This window comes from Drosophila tropicalis, unplaced genomic scaffold, assembly GCF_018151085.1.
Source record: "Drosophila tropicalis isolate 14030-0801.00 unplaced genomic scaffold, ASM1815108v1 contig_158, whole genome shotgun sequence".
NCBI classification, from domain to species: Eukaryota; Metazoa; Arthropoda; class Insecta; order Diptera; family Drosophilidae; genus Drosophila; species Drosophila tropicalis.
The window spans coordinates 4,537,330-4,559,516 of record NW_027172602.1 but is presented as its reverse complement, the minus strand read 5'-3'; the positions used below and the strand labels follow the sequence as shown (position 1 = coordinate 4,559,516).

The following is a 22,187-nucleotide window of genomic DNA, read 5'->3' as shown; positions in this document are numbered from 1 at the left end:
TCTCGAAGGGTTTTTTCTATTTTTCTATTCTATATCATTAAGTTGTTATATAGTTTCAAATTCTTATGAAAAGTATGTAGAATATAAACTTATATGCTTTAGAATTGAAGATATTTTGATTGGTTTAAAAGGTTTCCAGGTTTACAAATTGTTTTAGGGTTCTACAAAAGAAATAATGAATAAATCTATTATTATTTTTAAACTTAAGTGGCAAATTGTTAAATAAACGTTGATCTTGTTAAAAGCCATAAGATATAGTCGTCCAAGAACATAACTCCATGAAAGCCATATGATATAGTCGTCTGATCGAGGTGAATCTCAGAGATAATTGAATCTACTTTAGAAGCATTTTACCCAGTTCAGTTGGCCTAGTTCTCTCTTCCCTTGGTCCAAGTCCAAGATCATAACCCCATGAAAGCCATATGATAAAGTCATCTGATCGAGGTGATTCTCAGAGATAATTGAATCTACTTTAGAAGCATTTTACCCAGTTCAGTTGGCCTAGTTCTCTCTTCCCTTGGTCCAAGTCCAAGATCATAACCCCATGAAAGCCATATGATATAGTCGTCTGATCGAGGTGAATCTCAGAGATAATTGAATCTACTTTAGAAGCATTTTACCCAGTTCAGTTGGCCCATAAAAAGTAATCGGTTTACATTTTTAGCAACTCTTTTGGCTGCCTTTGCGTTTGTCATATATTTTTCATAGTTTTTGGGTTTCATATTAAACCATGTGACTTAATAAATACTACAATAGACGAAAAAAAAAAAAAGGGTTACACTACTTGCTAAACAATTAGACACAAGAAGAAAAAAAAAACGAAAGCAAATAAACAAAAGATATGAAAACAATATATAATCATAGAGATATAAGGACACCACCCGCGCTTATACCACGAACAAAGAGAAAAAAAAAAGGAAGCAAAATAATAAAATAAAAGTTAGGCATAATAATTAATATAGGGAACAAATAAAATGAAAATAAGCAGAAAAGAAATAATTAAATTGTTTGACTCTCTGGCTGACTTTTTTTTTTTTTTTGTTTTTGGGATTGGGGGGGATTTTCTCGGAATCGGAATCGATATCTGTATCTATGGGATATATAGGAGAGGAGGATCTTTGGATAGGGGGAAGGGGGAAAGGTAGTAAAGATATGGGGGTCTTGGTGGGGGAGGAGGGTGGAAATAGTTTGGAATTTATGTCGAATTGCGAATACAAAGCAGATTAGGCAACAGTGGGATATTTGCGTTTCTCCAGCGAAATATTGAAACCGTTCTCCAATTTAAGGATAATATCGGCTTGCAGCTTAAAGTCCGCCTCCGTGTCGGTGGAATGGATAATATAGTTGCGAACAATCGTTGAGAGTAGAACCTTCAGCTTGAGCATGGCATATTTGCGACCCACACAACTGCGTGGTCCAGCACTGAACGGGATGAAGGCATAATAATGCCTATTGGCCATGCGTTCGGGCAAGAAGTTATCAGGATCGAAGGTGGTTGGATTCGGGTAGATATCAGGACGACGATGCACACAATATTGCAGGACAATAACGGTGGTGCCCTTGGGCACAGTGTACGGACCGCTGGCCAACTTCAGATCATGATCCAGGCGACGAGCAATCAACGGTACTGGTGGATACAAACGCAATGTCTCGAGAATCACACGCTCCAGGTATTTCATTTCCATGGCATCGGCAAATGTGCAATCACGTTGCATATTATCACCAAAGATGGCCTTCTGTTCGGCAAAGACACGATCCTGGATGTGCTTATGGATGCCCATCATGCAGAGGGCAAAACTGGAACCAGCCGAGGTGGTATCATGGCCCTCGAACATAATTGTATTGACCTCATCGATGATATCCTTTTCATTCCATTCGATGTCGGGATTCTTGGCCATTTCCACCATGGCGTCGAGCAGAGCTAAGCGACGCTTGGCACCCACATCATTCTCATCGATGTCGTCCAAGTCATCGCGCAAACCCTCCTTCTTGGTTGAGGGACTGGTTGCCACCGGTTTGGTTAGCTCCTCCTCAATGATGGCACGTGTATCGGCCTGGAAATTCTCCTTACGATCCTTAACCACCTTGCTGGTCATGCCCAGAATGATGTTCATCATCTTGTCACCCTTCTCACGCAACTTGGTGAACTTGTAAATGGAATCCAAGCGATAGAGCAACTTAATCTGGCGCTTATGTATGATGTCGCACATATCGACCACAGCCTGGGCATACTCGAAGCTCTTATTGCCCTCGGGCAGCTTCTTCACACCCATGGCCGTTGAAAGCAAAATATCGACAGTGGTCTGTGACATATAATCATGGACATCGAACGATTTGCCCGCCTCCAGATCCATGCGAGCGACCACATTCTTTGAGTGATCGACAAATGTGGGCACAAAACTCTTCAAAATGCTCTGATGGAAAGTCGGGGCAATCATCTTGCGATGATGACGCCAATGATGGCCATTACTGATGAGCAGGCCATCACCGAACCAGGGCTTAAAGTAGCGATATTCCTCGGCCTTGGTCAAGTGCTGATGTCCGCTCAGTATGAGCTCAATGTCATTGGGATTGGTCAGAAAGACGAGCAGCACATGTCCCAGCCAGGCCTTGACTGTCTCACCATATTTATTGAGATAGCCCATGCCAACGGACATGATCTCGGCATTGCTGAGACCAGCAGCCAAATGAGCCTGACCCAACAACGGTAATCCCGGCGGACTTGGTATATTGCTAACCATGCGGTATTCCCGACTATTTCTATGCCAATATTCGTACAAGGCTGCGGCCACAACTACGCCCACCAGTGTGGTTAGTAGTGGACCCAATCCAAGGACTCCGCCGCTAGCAGCACCAGCTGCAGTAGCTGCCTGTTGCACCGTTTCCAGTGTCATCGTCGTCGTCTTGCTTCGGCTTCGTTACACAAATTTGTAAAGTCAAGTTCAATTTGTTTTCGTTTTTCGATTTTTCTTTTCTATGTCTATCGCTGAGCACCTCCCGGAATCAACTGTGGAGCCCACTCAGGTGTGTGCTCAATTTTATGGCCCCACAAAAAGACCCAATGCCTTGGACTCCGTAGACTCGAGACCCCGTCAAGTCAAGCGTATTCGTTTGGTTATTTGCAAACCAAATCTCGCTAAAGCAAAGTCACGTCGTACACTTTTTACAACGACCTTTGAGATATATAGAGACAATCAAAGGCATAGAGACAGTGACAGAGACAGAGCCACTTGTTGTTGTGGCCCATACAACAACAACTGAAAACAGAAAGAAAAGATGAAAAAAAAGCAAAAAGAGTACTTCCGCAGGATGCCCATATGTATATGCAAAACAGGACTACTCTACCTGTTCTCCTGCGCTCTCTCTCTCTCTGATTATCCTTTCGTTTACCTGCCGGAAGTGGGTGATCTTCTTGTTTTGCTTTCGCTTTTCATTAAATTCAATTTCATCAAGAGACAAAAGGAAGGAAGCTGTCGCTTTTATTCCCATTCGCTTGTTGTTTCAAGTGATCCTTTTATTTTCTAGTTATTATTATTCTTTGCTGCTTTTTTTTCTCCTTTCAATTTGAATACATACATATGTACATACATAGAAAGTATAATAATAATACCTGCAATTGGTTTAGTTGTTTTTTTTTGTTTAGTGCGCGTGTTGAAAGCGTGTGTTCCAAGAATTGCGAGAAGCAATAACAAATCAACAAGACCGACTTTATTGATACTCTTTAATAAGATGAGGGATGCCAGACACTAATAGCTGACATCAAGTTGGGGTTCAAAAAAATGTACAAATTTATAATATAAAACTAAAAAAATCTCTTTCCAACTTGGAATATGACAAATTTTTCAATAACCAAGTAAAGCAAAGTCAATCAGCTAAATAAGGCAGTTTGTTTTTGTCCAAAAACAGGATTGATCCCAAAGGTAGGCTACATTAACTAGACAAGATGCTGAATTCCAGTGTGATTGGTAGACTATTCATATTCCAATAAGAATCCAAAATTGGGATCAAAAATACAGGAAATTCCCCCTTAAAGTATGCAATGTGCATATCGCAGAGCTATAATTACTATATATTTGCCAGTGACATATCTATGGCTATGAAATGGAGTAACTTGATCCCTAAAGTATGCCATAAGCAGTCCTTGAATAAGTATTTTGAATTATATTACATAGTTTTGAAAAGTTCTATTTAGAAAGTCCTTTTAAATACTCCAAACAAGTCGTCTGAAATGTTATAAATTTGTTGTAGACAATGAATATTTTATACTATAGAATATTGGATACTTTAAGGAGTCATCTTTACCCCTTTTATATGCTATAGAGATGGCGATGTAACATTTTATCCCCTATATTAGTTTATAAGGTTCAGCAATTATACAACTTTAAGAGACCCTTTATCAAAGCAAACCAAACAATGTTTCCTTCATCAAATTTGATTTAGTTTCTTGTGACAAATTCCACTAATTTAAAACCCAAATCAAACTATCTTGATTTGTTTTCGTACAAAGAAAAGACTTTAGATAATAAAAAATTAATAACATTTTCTGTGAATTCTTAAATTGTTAATGTTGGAATATCAAAAATCATATCCTAAAGGGTAGAGACTAAAGTCTATTACTATTATAGGCAACATTTTATGCTTCACAATTACATACATGAGCATAAATATGCTCGAGACTAACTTAACTGATGGATTTCATAATTTAGCTAATCAGTTTCAATAAAAATGCAAATGTAAAATGTAAAAATCGTTGATGTTTGCTTTTATTTCTTTTCTTTTTAAGTTTTTTTTTTGTTTTTTTCCTTTAGTTTTTCTTGTTGTTGTTGCGTGGGGAGGGAAGTTTGACAGGGAAAAACTATATATATATAATGTATGTATGTTTGTATGTATGTGTATAGAAGAATCCAAAATGACACTTAGATATAAGGTTCATGAAATGAATCCAAACACGAAACAAATTGAATGAATCTTGATATATACATATATGTCTATATGTATGTGTATATATGTAGAAAAACTTGCTGATACATTTCGTGTTTAGATAATTTGCTTAGCATTGATTTACAATTCAGTTGGGGGTTTTAGTTTCTCTTTTAAGATTTATTTTTATAAATAAATGTATATATTTTTGTGTGATTATGTGAAAAATGTGTTATGCTAGAATTTGTATATATATATATATATGCATATGTATATATATATTTATGACTTTTATCGATTTGCTGTGCTAACACAAAAGCATAATTATAATAATAATAATAATAATATAATGATGAAAAAAAGAAGGAGGGACATTAAAATAAATTGTAATTGCATTAAGATAACGGAATTGCATTATAAGCTAACAATGTCTTTTATCAATTGAATGAATTTCGGTTGATCCTATCAATTCGACGACCATGACGATGATGATGACGACGACGATGATGGCAACGATAACGACGATGACTAGGGCTACACTCATTAAAGGGCAAACACTTTGGGAACGAAAGTTTTTTGTTCAAAGCGTTTACAAACTTGGCATAAAGGAAAAGGGATGGATGTAGTGTGGAAAATGGGGCAGTGTGGCTAATACAATAATGCCTAATAAGAAGAGGCGTGGCACTTGAAAGTATGGCGTAATATAAAAAACACAGAACAAAAAAAGACAATAAGAAATTACTCATACACACTTATGGGGACACAGGACACACAGCAGACATAAATACAATATAAATATTTTATACACACGCACACACATACATACATACACGCAAACACACACACAAACATTCACATACATTCTTCAGACAAACAAATGAGCTAAGCAAAAGCAAAAGCAGGAGCAGGAAAAGAATATTACAATTTTTTTTTTTTGTATTTGCTGATTATGAAGGATTATGATAATCAAATGAGTGTGGCGCCATCGTATTGGATTTGACATTTGTTGTTGTAACAAAGCAATTGCCACCATCAGTGTCTACGTTGTCTCATTAAGATGCACACAATGTGCATCCTGCATTAGCTGTGTGAGTTTCTGCGTAAACGTTGGAATGTCCTGTAAAAACAAAACAAAAAGTCATCAACTGAAGGAGATCTAGGGAAAGAGAGAGAGAGAGAGAGACTAATCTTACACTTGTCTGGCAGATATCCTCGAGTGTTGTCTGTTGCACTGGCAGCGAGGCTTGCGTTAAACTTTCCAATAGCTGCCTATGATCCACCTGACCCATGGCAAATAATGCCTGTGCAATCATATCAAAATGCAATGCCCCCTCACCGCTAAGCAGTAAATTGAGCAATGCTCGTTGAAATGAGGCCAAAAGTTGCTCCTTAAACAATGCCCGCTGATAGAGGCGACTGCGCTCGTTAACATTTTGCATGGAGAACAGAACATTACGCACATTACTGGGATCAGTGCCGCTGACAAGCATTTGTCCATATGCATTCAATATGGCCATAAATAGACCCGGATGCAGATTATCACTACAATTGAAATTTGTTGTTGTATTTGCTGCTGTTCCGGCACTGCCATGGCCATTCGATTGTAATTGATTTTTATAGAAAAATTGCCACTTGCAGGTGAGCACACTGTGAAAATATGATACAAAAAAAATAGAATCTAATACGACACAAATGGGAAATGTTTTCACTCACCTATCGAATAAGGCATAGAGCAAACTGGTTATCTCGCTGCTATCGGTGGCTGCATTTTGTTGTTGCAACAATGGCAGAATCTGTTGAGTGCTAAAATCCAAAATGGATGGCAATAAGGCTAATGATGTGCTGCCTGGTTGCTCGACAATTAGTTTAAACATTTGTAAAACTTTTTCCATTACAGCCAAACGGCTTAAAGTCAGTTGTTCTCTGAATAGAAATACAAAATCTCAGTTTAGAAAGAGAACGGCACAAAGAGGGAAAGGGACAGAGACAGAGAGAGAGAGGCTCTTAACTACTCACCTGCTGCTAACATTGATAAACAAAGTAATCATCTCTTTTATGAATTGAGCACCCAAATGTGTTGGCAATGTACGCAACATGCTCAAACTAAATTCAGCCACAGTTATGGCCATGGCAATGCTATTTAGGCCATAGCTATTGAAGATCATCAAAGCCTTGGTTAATATGGGCTAAAAACAAAAAGAGATTCTTAAATATCCAATAAGAAAGAAATTTTTATTTTTCCGGTTAGACTCACCTTAAATGTGCTGGCCAGCATATCCTTGGCATTGCCACCGCAACCATTGAAATATTCAATTAGAGCCGTTAATGTGCCCAATAGACTTAACGTTGTGGCCGTAACCTTACTCTCACCGGTTAGATTCAAGTCCAATTCAAGAAAATTTTGAGCCAAACCATCGATATATTCACGCAACATCCAAAGACGACGCTGATAGTCCTGCTGCTGTTCGGGTACACATTTCCATGGTAATACCATATAGCTAACTAGACTGATATGCACATTAATGCACACCTGACGCGGCAGCTGTGTGCCCAGTCGTGAGCCAGCCTGCAAGAGGCTCTGTATTTGTGGTATCTCCAGCAGGCATTTTGGCCGTATCACAGTTGAGATGAATAATAACAATTCGCTAGCCGCCTGCTGTACAATCGGCGAGGCGGCCGATAATGAATTATTGCAGGCAAAGATGCTGCCCAATATGACAAAAAGGCGATGCAATAGTTCCTCACTGCCCATGGCCTTGGACAGTGGGAATATGCTGCGTATGGCCAGCAGAACTTGAGCGTAGCTAAAACAAAACAAAACCAAACAACAAAAAATAAGTAAATGATATATAGAGTAATTCAATCTGGAATCTTACAGGTTATCTAAATCAGTCTGAAAGTTGGCCTTGTCCATTTCACTGCCTCCAATTCGATTACTGGCCAGCAATTGTAATGTTTGTAGCAAACTATCGGATAACATTTGCAATTGGCATTCCATTTCATCAGCCACACCAGATCCAATTGCCGCCGCAGAGGTGTCCATTAATGGTGCCAGACGGACAACAGCCTGACAAACTGTGGCAAAATCACGTAATATTTCACCAATATTTGCCAATTTATTTTTACGTGCCGCTGAACGATGATCAAGTGCATGGTCCAATGACAATAAATACATCTGTGGACGCGACCAATGGGCAAAGACTTGTGCAAAAACAATATGAGCACCGCGAGTGCTAGCCAAAAGGGCCAAACATTCGAAACACTGATCCAAAAATTGTTGCCATTCTGTGGTGGGGCTCTGTGTATGAAATTGTTTGTTTTCTTTTAGAGAACGGAAAAACAATGGAAAAAAAAACCCATCACTTACATCATCTTCCATGATTTCGTTGTCTAGTACCTCCAATTCGGCCTTATTGGCCTCAAACTGAGTGCGACGCATTATTTCATTCACCAACTGTGTGAGCACTTGATTATAACGTGTCATTTTACCCGGCTGCTGGGCAATACCCTTTATAATAGGTGTCCAAATGTCCAACTTCTCCGTAAAGTCCAAGGCGCCATGCACTGAAAAAGAAAAGAAGAAGCAAAACAATTAACCAAATCCAGTTTAATTTAAGCAATTCAAGATCAAATGGCAATTCTTACATTCTGTAGTGCAACCGTATAGTAAATTCAAAAAAGTCTCCAATAATTCTGGTTCCTGCATTAATTTTCCGGCATATTTTGTTGTATATAGACGCAAAAGTTCACGAAATTTGTCGCTATACATTTCGCTCTGCTGCTTATTGCCATTGTGTTGCTCCAGGAGGCTACTAACACCACTCATTAGTGTGCCAGCATATGGCAATGGTTTTTGTAAATATAACATTTCATTCAGCACAGAGAGCGAGGCCAATGAGATGGGCTCATGGCCAGGACGCCATTGGGATAAATCGAGTATGCTCATTAAGAAATATTCCGAGATCAGTTCAGTGCGTATCCAGGAGACCAAATGCTGTACACAGGCCAGCAACTCCATTATAGAGGAACTATTTGTTGAATGGAAAAATGGACGTGATTAATAATTTTTTGTTTATAGACATATGTATGTATGTACATATGTATATGAATAGAGGATTAGAGGGAACATACCTTAATTGATTGTCATTTGGCAGCGAAGAGGCTAGACTAATATCCATGAGGGTGCTTGGTATGGTCGCTTGTATGTCCTTGCCATTGATGTGACAAACAGCGATAAGCAGATATTTGGTGACCAGATCCATAACATCGGGTATACACATGGAAATGCTGAACGCATGCATACACACACAAATACACAACAGGAACAGGAGCAAAAACGTGAGGAAAAGACACAAAAAATTAAAGAGTTACATTATAGAGAGGTATTCCTTTAGTTTCTGTTTCCACCCATGAGCCCAGAGTCTTGGGAAAAAGATTTTGAAAGTTTTTAAACCTGTTGCACACTCTCTATTGCTCTCTCTCTCTCTCTCACACACTCTACACAAAACAGATGAAAATTTATACGTTTTTTCTGAAGCTTACCATGAATAAAAATATTGTTTCCATTCGGTGGTCAAATCTCCACGATTGCTAACCACTTCCTCGGATGTAACACGCAACAGATTGATGCCCAGGGCAAAACGTGTCTTGGTCAATTCCATACAATGTTTCATATAATTTGGATCCTGTTCGGGAAATTCACGTTTACCCATTAGGGCAATCAGCTGGGCCAGCGTATCCCGATGCCTTCGAGCCGCTGTCAATGCCGGTAACTGAGCATATGTATTCCATAACGTTTCCCGTAACAATGTACGATCTGCTGCTGTTAATTGACTCCATCGACGTGTTATTGTATGCTCCAGTGTCGACGTGCTGAAGAACCAAAGGAACTGATTCTCCGTGAAACTATTGCTGGCCGTTGCCACACGCAGACACAGCTGCCACGCCTCCGGCTGTGACTTGAAGGCCAGCAGATTAGTCTCGATTTCACGTTTGCGTGCATTGCTCGTCGTCGGTTGATAAAATTCGTGCAGCAGCACCTCCACCGCTGTCATCGATGCGGCATGCTGTAGACGTTTCATTTTGATAAGACAAAAAACCAAAAGAAAAAAAAAAAGACAAGAGAAGAGAAGAAAAAAATGAAAAGGAATGGTCTGAATCAGCAACAACCGATAAAGTTTTTGGGTACGGGGCGGTGGTTGGTTGGTCGGTTGGTGGGGGGGAGAACGGTAATAGGGGCGGAGATTACATTGAAGACTAGTCTTAAACATCATGCTTACCATTTTTGGTCTCGCCTCCCCCCGCAAGAAATATGTCTTGTGCCTTGGTGCTTGCCCTTGATCTGTGCCTCTTTATATTTGTATGGGTTTTGTTGTACATTAGCAGTCGGTTGCAATAAATTTCATGTTTTCTTTGTGTATACGAGACTTGCACATCTCGGCTGAGCAATGTTGACAATCGATTGCTTATCGATTACAATTAGAGATGGTTGTTGCATGAAATGCAATTGTGATGGAACTGGACACTTTTGCTGGTGGTTCCAGTTCATGTTTACCGTTGAATGGTAAATGCAATAGATTTAAGAAAAGTTGCGAGTAATGAAAAATTTCTTTGACATTTGATAAAAATTTGGTTCGCAAATTGGAATCATAATCAATTTGTGCAGCCCTTGTTCAGCAAATCGATCAATCCATTGTCGATAGTTCGATAGTTTGACTCATTGGTGCGTTGAGCTGAGGTCACAAACGCACACACACACACACACATACACAGAGCGCGCACACACACACACATATGAGAACGAGCGAGACACAGTGCATTTTCAAATGTTGAGCCAACAACTAAATAACAATAACTTAAAAAACGGTTGCCTTCGTAACTGCAGCAACAATAGAAACTAACTAAAATAAGCAACAAATTTTATAATAACAAGAACAACAATAGAGAAACGTGAAATAATGCACAACAACAGATCGCGGTCAGTGCATATACATATATAATATATAACAATGCGGAGAAGTATCGAAGCGTAAAAATCGAAGGCGACCGCCAGCCACAACAACAAAAATAACAGCAGCAACACCAGCAAAACAACATTAACTTGAGAGAAATCGAACATAATCAGAGAAAAATAAGAAAACAAAAAAAGGTATACATATGTATGTATATATTTTATAGAATTTATCGTTTGTGTTAGAAATATATGCAATTAATTGCATACATATTCATATATGTATGTGAGAACTGACTATATATGTATGTAATTCCTTTCTCTCTGTGGCTATGTTGGTGTCCGCATTGGTGTGTATGTGTATGTGTGTGTGTGTGAGTGTTGGGAGCAGCAACAACAACAACAGAGCGACTATCAGCCGTTATGATGGCCCCCACCAGCTGTGAATGTTTGCCTCTTCTTCTTTGGTCCCGTCGTTCTTTATCTGTGTACTTTTTGTCGTCATCTTCATTATCTATTTTGAGGGTCTCCTTTTCCAACTGAGATGGAAGAAAACCCTACAAAATACATGCATACATACATATATGTATTAAAAGAAACACGACAATTTTCGAAATTATTGCCTTTTGCACTTGCCCCTTTGTCTCTTTTTACACTTTACGCTTACCATTCCTCCCTCACTCCTAACACTTGGCTGTTGCTGTGAGCGCTCTCTCTCTCTCTCTCTCCCTATCTTTCCCCCCATCAGTCCTTCTCCCTCTTTTGCTGGCTCGCTCTCTCTTTATTGTGTTTCGTGCCAAAGCTAAATTGTAATTTTACTCTATTTTGTGTGATGTGTTTTGTGTACCCAATAATTGCACCATGTTACCGTTAATAAAAAAAACCAAGAAAAAATAAATACCAAAACCTAACTAACTTAACTGTATAAATCAAAGGCAAAAACAAAAAACTAACCAAAAAGAGAAATAGCCAAGAAACTGTTAAAGATTAATTTACAGTTTGATTTTGCTGGAATTTTATAATTTATTCTGCCTGTCTGTTCCTTTGTTTTGTTAACCTATGTATTTACTTATGTCGCCTCTCCCCTTATCACCTCCTACTTTCTTTTCATCTAACTCTCCCTCTCTCTTTCTCTCACTCGCACTCTCCATAAAAAGCCTGTTGGCTGCGCTGTTCCTTACTACGCACTTTGCTTTGGGTCTGTATCTTTTTTTTTTTTTTTTTGTTTCCCTTTTTGATTATTGCGTTCTGTTTACCCTGGTTTCTTTGCAGTGTTTTTGCGTTTTAAATCTTATCAGCAACAAACACAGAAACATACATACATACATACATACACATGCAAAACACATTTGCTTAATTTGTTTTGTTATATTTATTCAACAATTTATGTCTCAATTTATATTGTTTGTTTATATTTTGGTGTGTGGTTTTTTTTAATGCAACTTTGTAGATTTCACACACACCCCCCTAAACCATACATATGTATGTATGTATGTGCAGCTTCCCATACATACACACTTACATACATACATAGAAATGTCTCTTTAATAATGGCGCAGTCAATGACCCAAGTTTACTTTTCCGTCCTGTGGGGGTGCTGCCTGCTGCCAATCATACAATTTATGAATTTTTACCGTTTATGCGGAAAGTTCGTTACATTGCATCGATAACATGAAAAAAGGTTTTAATACCCTTTGCTGTATATCCTTAAAGCATATTTGATAAGAATAATTAAGTTGCTAATTGGAATTGAAGATCATTGACCTTCCCATTTAAGTTTTGCTAATTTCTTTTTATTCACCAAACTCAAAGACTAAATTTCTCTTTGCTTCCATTTTCTACCAAATTGACCAACTTTCGATCAATTTGTATGTCAATCTTAATTTTATTTCTAATTTATTATTGTATTTTAGGATTGACCTTTTAAGCAAAATATTTTACTTTAGTTATTCGTTGTAAATTACTCATACTAGATAATATAAGGTTTTGCCGTCTAGTGTGTGTGTGCTTACTTACTATTACAACTTTTCTTTTTTTTTTTTTTGGTTTTTCATTGTTTATGAACTTTTAACACGTCGGCTATCCATGAATAATTTCTGCGAGAAGAGGGAAGGAGGGGTGGCAAAGGGGTTACTCCACACACTCCGCCACACCTTTAACTTGTGTTCTATACCAATTTTACCAACATGCATCATGCATTTGACCTCGTTAGGTTTCGCCCTTAAATCAATTTCCCCTAGTGTACGTACATATGTATGTATGTACATATGTATGTATGTAGGTATATACATATGTACATGTATGTATTCAGTTGCCAGGCTCCAATTGTGTACTACACATGAAGTACCGTACTTGTACTTAAGACTGTGGTAGTACTGAAGGGTTTGTGTGCGTGTGTGTGTGTTTGTGTTTGTGGGGTATAATGATGAAGGAGGAGGTGGGAGGTGAAAAGAAGGCTATCCGATGGGTAGGACGACGACTGGTTCGTGCGTCATAGCGCAAATTTCCTCAACTGTTTTGGCAATTGAAGGGCATGAAAAGCTTCGTCGTTGGTATTTGGATTATATTTGTTGTTTCGCTCATTCATTCGCTATTTCCGTCTCTGCATCCCTCTCTCTCGCGCTCCCGCGCTCTCTTTCTCTAGCGTTTGTAGTGCATACGATTCGCTGCTTTTGCTTTTGCGCTTGCATTTTGACTTCTGTCCTTGATTATGCATACAAATGTATGTATGTATGTATTTATTTTTAAATGTGTGTGTTGTTAGCTTTTCGTCAACATTTCCCAGCACCGTTATTTTGTGCTGTTGCCAACTCCATTAGCAAATACAAATCTGATCAGTTTGGATATATCGTAAAATCAGTCTAGTTGGTATGGTTAAAAGCATTAGCTCTTTTATTTTCTTTTCTTTTATAAATAAAAATGTTGAAAATGTTTCTATTTATTAACTAAATTAAGCAGTATCCTGATCTGCAATGTTGTTTCCTTTAATGTTCATAATTTGGTTTGTATAACTGGAGGCTCAAGGCTCAAAAGTTAATATTCATTGGGACTGCGATCCCAAATATTTAACATCTGCAGAAATTAGAGGAAGCAACAGGCGGAAATGGTTCTCTCAAGGAATCGAGTCTTTGTGACCTCATCTTAATGCAGGGAGCAGCTGATCAGCTGTGGAAGGGGAACTTGACAAAGATGTCTAGTTGTAGTTTGGCTGAAGAATTAAAACATATGTATGTAAATAAGTATGTATGTATGCTTCTTTTTTGTTTTGGTGTCCTTTGGTCAAATCATTTGCTTTTTTGTATGTTCTTTTTCATGTATTTCGCTTTATTCCTTGGCTGTTGTTGTTGTGGTTGGCTTTGGCTTTTTGCTTTGTGTGAGATAGAGAGAGCTGATAGAGTAGGTATGCTTGTGAGGGGGGGAAGTGTGTTCAGTGCGTGGGGCTATTTGCTTTGCATTCGCTCTTATGCACTGCGTCGTGACTCGTTCTCTGTCTTTAGCTCTCTGATGATTTTGTGTGCGCTTTTCTTGCTCTCTCTCTCTCTCTCTATCGTTAGCTTCTGCTTTCTGCTTACTTTTGCTTATGCCTCTTTTTCTTGGGCTCTCTCTCACTCTCTATGTGTGTGTGTGTTGGGGCAGAGTGGGGACACTCTCTATCTGTGTATATGCGTGCTAGAGCATGTGTAGCTGTGTGTGTGTGTGTGTTAGTGTGTCTGCTTGCCTAAGCTTTGGCTGCCCGTTTTCATATGGTTCTCTCTCATTGTCGTACCAACGTGCTCGCTCATTCGCTCGCTCGAGGCTTTTAAAAAATAAAACAAAAAAATAAATACAACAAAACAAATACAAAAAAAAAAAAAAAAAAAATAAAATACAAAACAAAATTATTATAAAAAAGACGAAAATAAAAACTTGGCTGACAGTTAATTTTTAGTAACAAGTTGAAGTAGACAACAAAGGAGACAATAAGGGAGAAAACAAAGAAACAAATATAAAACAAAAACAACAGCAACATACATACATAAATTGGGAGCAAAAAGTGAAGACATAACGTAAATGAAAACAACAACAAATAATCATACAAATACATACACATACATGCATACATACATACATATGTACATCAATCAGCTGTGCGTGATAAAAACAACAATATTATTAGTGCATTGAGTTTTGAGAACTTGAAAATATGCAAAATGTATTACACATAATGTACATATTTGGTTGTATATAAAGTACACATACATTTGTAAATATATTTGTATGTATGACATACATACATACATATATAGTCATGGTCCTCAACAACATTTGTCTTGGTTTGGTTGCTGCTGCTGTTGATCTTCCATGTGCCAGATGAGAGCTTGGGCACACACACACACACACACACACACAAGAGACACACACATGACAAGTTTCTCTCACTCTCTCGCTTCCTCTAGTTTTTGCCATCTTTTTCTCCCTCTCTATCTCTCTCTCTTATTTTAAACTTCTACCAAACAAAAGAAAATTTCATCAGACTTTTTAGTTAGATACTTATGTAGTTGGAGCACAAATGAGCAGCATGAAGAGAGTGGGAGAGAAAGAGATGCATCCAAAAGTAAAAGCAAAATGTAGCAAGTGTTTAAGTGATTGAGCAAAAGACAGTTATAAAAAGAAAAACAATAACAATTTTCAATGCACAGTGAAATGAATCAACAAATGATCGAATAACAGTTTCTAAAATAAGTCCAAGAATGAACATTAACTATTTTAATATTTCCAATGTTTTAATTGTAATCGTTAATATGTTTTAAGACAAATAGTGGGAATCAGCTTTATTTAAAAAGAAAATGATTTTAAAGATAAAAGAATACAGAAAATATATATATAGCGGACGTTGACGATACTATGCGCAGTACGTTCAAGTGGCCCCTACGACACCAGGACATAGCCTGTTACGCGCGAGCCCAAGCACCACCTCCCACCCGACCGACCGAGGGGTGCAGCCGTATAACGCACGGCACGAATCGCGTGGACAAGTACACAATAGAAAAAACAGACAAACAAATAATACTACAGCTATCTATTAACTAAATGGGATAGGATAGATGTTTTAAGCATATTAATAGAAAACTCTGAGCCGATTACAGGGAATAGAAGGTTGTAATCAGAGCAGAGGACCCTAAAAGGTTCATGCATAGCATAGTTAGAAGAACAACGACTAAGGGATAAAGGTATCAAAGGATGTCTACTCCGTCTACATGGTACCGACAGATTCACCTGAGCTAATAACTCAGGCGAGTCGATATCACCAATTAGGAGCTTGTGCATAAAAATGACACCAAGCATAATTCTACGGTTAGTTAGGGATGGAAGGTTAATCAAGAGAAGTCTACTAGAATACGAAGGCAAATTGACATTGCGATCCCAGCTTCCATTTCCATTAAAACACTTAATCCAACGAGGTTTTTTAGCACTTATTTTGTTTCTAATTATCTTTATTTCTATTTATTTATTATTTATAAATGAGTAATATTACTTTACTTTAACTGAAACAGTGACACATTTTTGTGACCACTGTGCGTGCACATGCATAGCTAGATGTTTGTGTACTTGTTGAGGTACTAACTCTCTCGCTCTCCCTCAGTGTGTGTATGTATGTGTTTCTCTCAGTTACTACTCTCACTCTCTCTATTTTTTTTTATTGTTGGCTTCTCTCTCGCAGTTTGTTGATGAAATAACCAATAACATTAAACAGCTGAGCTTGTTTGGAAACAACAGCCCCGTCCAACTGACCCCCTGCCCCACCTCTCTATCACACTCCCATTCTCGCACTCTTCGTTTACAATAAGCACTTCTTCGCTCTATTGGTATTAGCCATAATGAGGACAGAGAATTATGTAGATGAAAACGAAATTGAATTGAGAAAATTTTATTAAAAAGAAAAATAGATAAAGTGAAACAATAATCTCTTGTCCCTTTTCTCTGTCTCTCTCTCCCTATCTCTCTGTGTTTCTCCCTCTCATTGTGCTTCGCGCATCGAAAAGTAGGCAACATAAATTGTTGTCAAAGATCAAAACGAATTTTCTTGTATATGCATGTCCTTGGATGAACGGCGGGACTCCTTGGCGTTCAGACCATGACGTAGTTAAGCAAAAGAGCGCGAGAGAATAAGAATAAAAAAAAAAAAAAAAAAAAACAGAAGAGGGAGAGCAAATGCATTGTCGACGTCACAGTTTGCTTGACATAGTTTCCTCATTTTGCAGAATCAACAAAATCGTATGAATAGAGATGGAACAGGGTATGGGGAGAGTAGAGAGTGGGGCTGACCTAGTTAAATCTTGTATATGTAACAATTTATGTACATATATTTATACTCTCCTCTCTATACGTGGATAATACATACATATGTACATACATATGTACATATATTAACTTTACGCTGAAAAGTCAACAAATATTAACAACAAATAAAAACAACAACATTTTATTAAGACTTACATAAGTAAGATAAGGATAAACTTATCTCCTTGTTTTTAACAATTGCATTTTTTGTATTTTAATTCAAGATCTTGTTGATTTTTACTTTTCAGGCCAAACGCTGCGTGGTTGACTTGTCTTCACCCGTTGTCTCTCTGACTCTTTCTCTCTCTCTCTCTCTCTCTCTGTCTCTCTCTCTGACAGTCCTTCTCCTTATTTGGCTTTCATCCGGACTGACAGATTGCATTGAATTGTGGCGTATGATGCTTGTGTGGCGAAAATAGAAATCAGAGAGAAAACGGAAACGGAAACTGCAATATAAACCGCCTTAGCAACAAAGCATAAAGAGAGAGAGAGCAAACGCTGCTGCCTGCCCCATTATCCCCCTCATCCCATCCAGAAAGAAGAAGCTTCTTCCCCCACATTACCCACAAAAGCCTTACTCAAATACAACGACCAGTAGAAGAGGGGTGGACGGTGAACAACAATAACGACGAGAAGAGAAGGAAAGAGGGAGTATTACCACCAACAACAGCAGCAGCAGCAGCAGCAGCAGCGATAGAAGCACCGCCAATACCACCGCCACCACAACAACAACAACAAAAACAACAAGCAACCAACCACTACTACTACTACTACTAATAATAATAATACTACTACTACCACTACAACCGCAACTATTTCTATATAATAATAGTATCATGTCATCGCCTAGTGCTGGCAAGCGACGCATGGATAATGACGTCATCAAGCTAATTGAATCGAAACACGAGGTCACCATACTTGGTGGCCTTAACGAGTTCCATGTGAAATTCTTTGGCCCAACTGGCACACCATACGAGGGCGGCGTATGGAAGGTGCGCGTCTATTTGCCCGATAATTATCCATTCAAATCGCCAAGCATCGGTTTTGTTAACAAAATCTATCATCCAAATATTGACGAATCATCTGGCACGGTGTGCCTTGATGTGATCAATCAGGCATGGACTGCTTTATATGATCTATCCAATATATTTGAGTCATTCTTGCCCCAATTGCTCACATATCCGAATCCCGTTGATCCATTAAATCGGGATGCAGCCGCCTTGTACCTGCACGAGCCGGAGGAATATCACCGCAAGGTGGCCGACTATGTGCAACGTTATGCCACCGAAGATGCGCTGCGGGCGGCGCAACAGGAGCGCGAGAGCAGTGATAGTGAGTCCAGTATGTCGGACTATAGCGAGGATGAGGCCAGAGATATGGAGTTATAATATCGGTTTAACTGTCCACCACAACAAATACCATTAACATTAACGACAGCCTAAAGCTTAAAAACAACAACAACAATATTTCTATATATCTAAATATATACATATATATATATCATATTACATGTATATATTATGTATATATCTATATATATAGATCTAGCTCTGGATCAAGCAACAAACAAATAGAAATCAAGTAGAAAGCAAACAGTAAAACCGATAAATTTAAAAAGAAAAAAAGTAAAACGTGATTCGACAGACATACATATATATATATACATATATATATATATATATATAAATCTAAAAAATAAAAATATATACCTATATATTTCATAGTTGTAAGCAAAAAAAACAAAACAGAAATAATTAAAATTATTAACAAAATGCAAGTTGGCAAACAAAATAAAAAAAAAAAAAAGAAAAACAGAAACAAAACTCTTAATAAGAGCTAAAGAAACATAACAAACAAACAAAAGGAAGAGAATGCAAATACATAATTTGACGATAACTGAAAGGAAAATGTAACGCAATTTAATGGTTCTAATAAGTATATATATATATATATATATATATATATATACATCTAGATATAGCAATTAAAACGTATCGAAATACATGTACCACCCATAGAAGAGCAGAAACAAATGAAAGAAGCAGAGCTAAAATAAATAACATGACCCCTACCCCCACACACACACACCCCGCCCACACACATCCTTCAATCTTTTGCCCAATGGTCGACTAATCTAATAGTAAACTGTTCAACAAAAAAAAGGCCATAGTTTAAATGCTTATACAACTCCTAATCCCTCGCCTTCCCACCCTCACTCCTCCCAAAGGATCATCATCGATTCTTTCTATAGCTATATATATACATACATATATATATATAGAGATCAAATATGAATATAATAACTATATAAGTAGAGACCAATAGATAATCAAAATATTAATTTTAAAAGCAATTCCAATCAGCCTACAAAACGATTGAGCTACAGAGAGTAAGAGAGAAGACAAAGTATCTAAGCATAACAAGTGAGAAAAGAGAAGCAAAACACAAAAAAAGAGGATAAGAAAGAAAGCAATTTGATCCTATCCTGCCATTTCTCCTTTAAGAGTTTCCCCCCTTTTTTTTCGGCATCATCTATGTATAGATTCAATTATCAAAAATATTTGATTGATCCCCCCCTATTAACAGAACAGAAAGAGAGATGAACAGAAGAAGAAAGAAAATAACAAAATAATAAAAAACCAAGACAAATCCAAAACAAAAACAAAAAAAAAAAAACCCAAACAAAAATCAACTGAAAAAAACTAAGCGCGTTGCAGTTCTTTTTTCTTGTTAATTAATATTATTATTATATAAAATTATTATGTAATTTTTAAATAAAAAACAAACAAACAAAACCAACAAATAAGAAAACAAAGGGAAAACAAAACAACTTAGGAACGTTTTTTTTTTGTTTTTTTTTTTTTTTAATTCAAGGCAATAATAATTTATTAACAAAAACAACAAATGTCAAGTTCACTCATTGTCGTCTCATAAAATGTAAAAAACAAAAAAAATATTTAAACAAAAAATCAAACTGTTTATATAATTTGTTGCCTAAGCATTAATTAATTAAAAGTCTTTTGTTTGCTTTTTCCAAATTCGAATAATATTAAGAAAAAAATTATCCATGTTTTATTTTTTGTTCTTTTCTTTTTTTTATTTGTTTTGTTTGTCTTATTAACTAATTGTTTAAAACTTAATTTCCTGTGCTTTTTAAGTCGATACGAAACGATGGAACAGATCATTAAATCATTTAATTATAAAATAAAATAAAATGAAAAAAAAACAACAACAACAATACATTTAATAATACATAACTAAATCTATATATTTGCAATAGAGTTGTGTATTCTAGTAGTGAATAAAAAATAATGTGTACATTTTCATGTAATTTGAGAAAAGAAAAAACAACAAAAAAACAAAAACCAAAAACTTTAATGTGGTTTTGCCTGCTTCTTAAGGTTTTTTTTTCTTTTTCAAAATGTCAATACGGTTTTTTTTTTTTTTTTTTGTATTTACTGTAATCTATACTTTAAATAGATTTCGGTAAACCGAATTTCGTATACCCTTGCAGCAGAAAAACAAATTTCATATCATTTCAAAAGTTTTTAAGTTCAAAAATTCTTTGATTTTGCATTTGTTTATTATTATTTATTTAGTTATAACTTTCTCCGCCTTTTGCAAGGACATGAACCAAAAAAAAAAATATATTTGGAATGCAGGCATTATGTTAAAAGAAAAAAAGTTTTTAAACAAGGACGAAGAAGAAAGTAAGAACAGAAAACAAAACAAAACAAAACAAACAAAAAAAAAAAAAAAAAAAAATATGAATTATTTGAATTCAGCCACAATAACATTATGTAATATTAGATTTTAACAATATTTGGTATACATACTAATTATGTATTCAACTTGTACTAACACTAAACAATATTTTATGCTTAAGTTAACAAAAGATCAGAGCGTGTTTAAAAATAGTGAAAAAACAAAAACAAAACAAAAACCGAAATTACCAAAACAAAAACAAAACAATTTAAAAGTGACATTTTTTTATAAATACTAATTATAATATTAATAAATGATGGAAAAACAAAACACTCACACACACACACACACAAACACACAATAATTAATTCGTAATTAAAAGAAATTAACAATTAATATTAGTTTAAAGAAAAAGAAAAACAAATAAAAATGTTGTTAAAACGAAACAAATAAGAAAAAAGAAAAACAAAACAAAATGAAAGAAAAACAAAAACTCTTAACAATAAAGGACAAATGTAATGAAATGCATTAATGATTCAAGTAAAGTAGATCAAATCGTGATTTAGTTTAGATTTTTAATAAATTTTTTTGGTCCAACTTTTTAGAGAATCAATCAAAATCAAGCGTAATCAGCAAGTCGATCATTTAAGGATTTCTATATCCTTTCATTGTTTTATCGATAATCAAAGCAAAGACAAGAAATTTCCATTTGCCATCTATAGCATGGGCGTAGAAACATAGAAGGGGGTGGCTGTCGGATCAAAATCCAACTTTTTGGAAGCTTCTTCAAAGTCAAAATCAAATTCAAGACTCTTGATCTCTTAGAAAAAAATTGAACATATGAGAACGGAAAGAGTTTGATTTCGAAAAGTTCTCGACTTTCTAAACTCAATCAGAATTTTGGGAAAAGAAAAATGAATGACATTGGGGGGATCCAGAATTGTGGCCATTTTGAGTCGATTGCACTCTGTTTCCTTTAAAGTGTCCTTAGGCTGTTTCTGTGTGTAAGAAAAACGCCTTCAACATTTGAAATTTGACTCACAGGACATATTCTTGGCTCTTCTATAAATAAATTTGTTTTCATATCGTTTTGTTTAGCCCCTTTTTTGTTGGCAAGACCATGGATTTGGTCTCGTTATGGTTAATGGGTTATATAGATATACTTACTATGCAAAGGTAAACAAACAACTCAACCATACCATCACGCACACACACACACACACACACATATATATATATACAACACCTTTACCTTACCCAGGACAACTGGCAATGTCTAAGTTGAATTTGT

The 22,187-nt window shown here is 36.5% G+C and overlaps 3 protein-coding genes across 6 annotated transcripts; 1 reads left to right on the top strand and 2 right to left on the bottom strand.

Moving 5' to 3' along the window:
* Nucleotides 1-651: 651 nt before the first annotated feature.
* On the bottom strand, nt 652-3,010 carry Cyp4g1 (Cytochrome P450 4g1). Its single transcript, XM_068283693.1, has one exon. The coding sequence runs from the start codon at nt 2,892-2,894 to the stop codon at nt 1,224-1,226; it is 1,671 nt and encodes a 556-aa protein (XP_068139794.1). The 5' UTR covers nt 2,895-3,010; the 3' UTR covers nt 652-1,223.
* Nucleotides 3,011-5,289: 2,279 nt separating this feature from the next.
* ebo (ellipsoid body open) lies at nt 5,290-10,395 on the bottom strand. Of its 2 annotated transcripts, XM_068303001.1 has the most exons (11): nt 10,200-10,393; nt 9,463-9,986; nt 9,052-9,207; nt 8,566-8,948; nt 8,288-8,484; nt 7,797-8,218; nt 7,175-7,724; nt 6,937-7,106; nt 6,634-6,843; nt 6,114-6,567; nt 5,290-6,037 (listed from the first exon to the last, which is right to left on the bottom strand). In XM_068303001.1, exons 1-11 carry the CDS (start codon nt 10,200-10,202, stop codon nt 5,960-5,962), a joined length of 3,147 nt encoding a protein of 1,048 aa, XP_068159102.1. In that variant the 5' UTR covers nt 10,203-10,393; the 3' UTR covers nt 5,290-5,959. The 2 variants fall into 2 exon arrangements, with proteins under 2 accessions (XP_068159102.1, XP_068159101.1); XM_068303000.1 differs by having other exon boundaries at nt 7,797-8,484; nt 10,200-10,395.
* A 307-nt stretch (nt 10,396-10,702) lies between these two features.
* UbcE2H (ubiquitin conjugating enzyme E2H) lies at nt 10,703-21,132 on the top strand. 3 transcript variants are annotated; one of them, XM_068301467.1, is made up of 2 exons: nt 10,703-11,078; nt 17,440-21,132. In XM_068301467.1, the coding sequence occupies exon 2, from the start codon at nt 18,028-18,030 to the stop codon at nt 18,577-18,579; it is 552 nt and encodes a 183-aa protein (XP_068157568.1). In that variant the 5' UTR covers nt 10,703-11,078; nt 17,440-18,027; the 3' UTR covers nt 18,580-21,132. The 3 variants fall into 3 exon arrangements, with proteins under 3 accessions (XP_068157568.1, XP_068157554.1, XP_068157560.1); XM_068301453.1 differs by having other exon boundaries at nt 10,704-11,068; XM_068301459.1 differs by lacking the exon at nt 10,703-11,078 and adding an exon at nt 14,715-14,916.
* The last annotated feature ends 1,055 nt before the right edge of the window (nt 21,133-22,187 follow it).

Excerpts from the sequence above, each read along its gene's own strand:
- Cyp4g1 (XM_068283693.1), bottom strand. The coding sequence starts at position 2,894 with ATGACACTGGAAACGGTGCAACAGGCAGCTACTGCAGCTGGTGCTGCT.
- ebo (XM_068303000.1), bottom strand. Across the intron at positions 8,485-8,565 it reads ATACGGTTGCACTACAGAAT|TGCATGGCGCCTTGGACTTT; the intron begins GTAAGAATTGCC and ends TTTCTTTTTCAG. Across the intron at positions 7,725-7,796 it reads CAGACTGATTTAGATAACCT|CTACGCTCAAGTTCTGCTGG; the intron begins GTAAGATTCCAG and ends GTTTTGTTTTAG.
- UbcE2H (XM_068301467.1), top strand. The coding sequence starts at position 18,028 with ATGTCATCGCCTAGTGCTGGCAAGCGACGCATGGATAATGACGTCATC.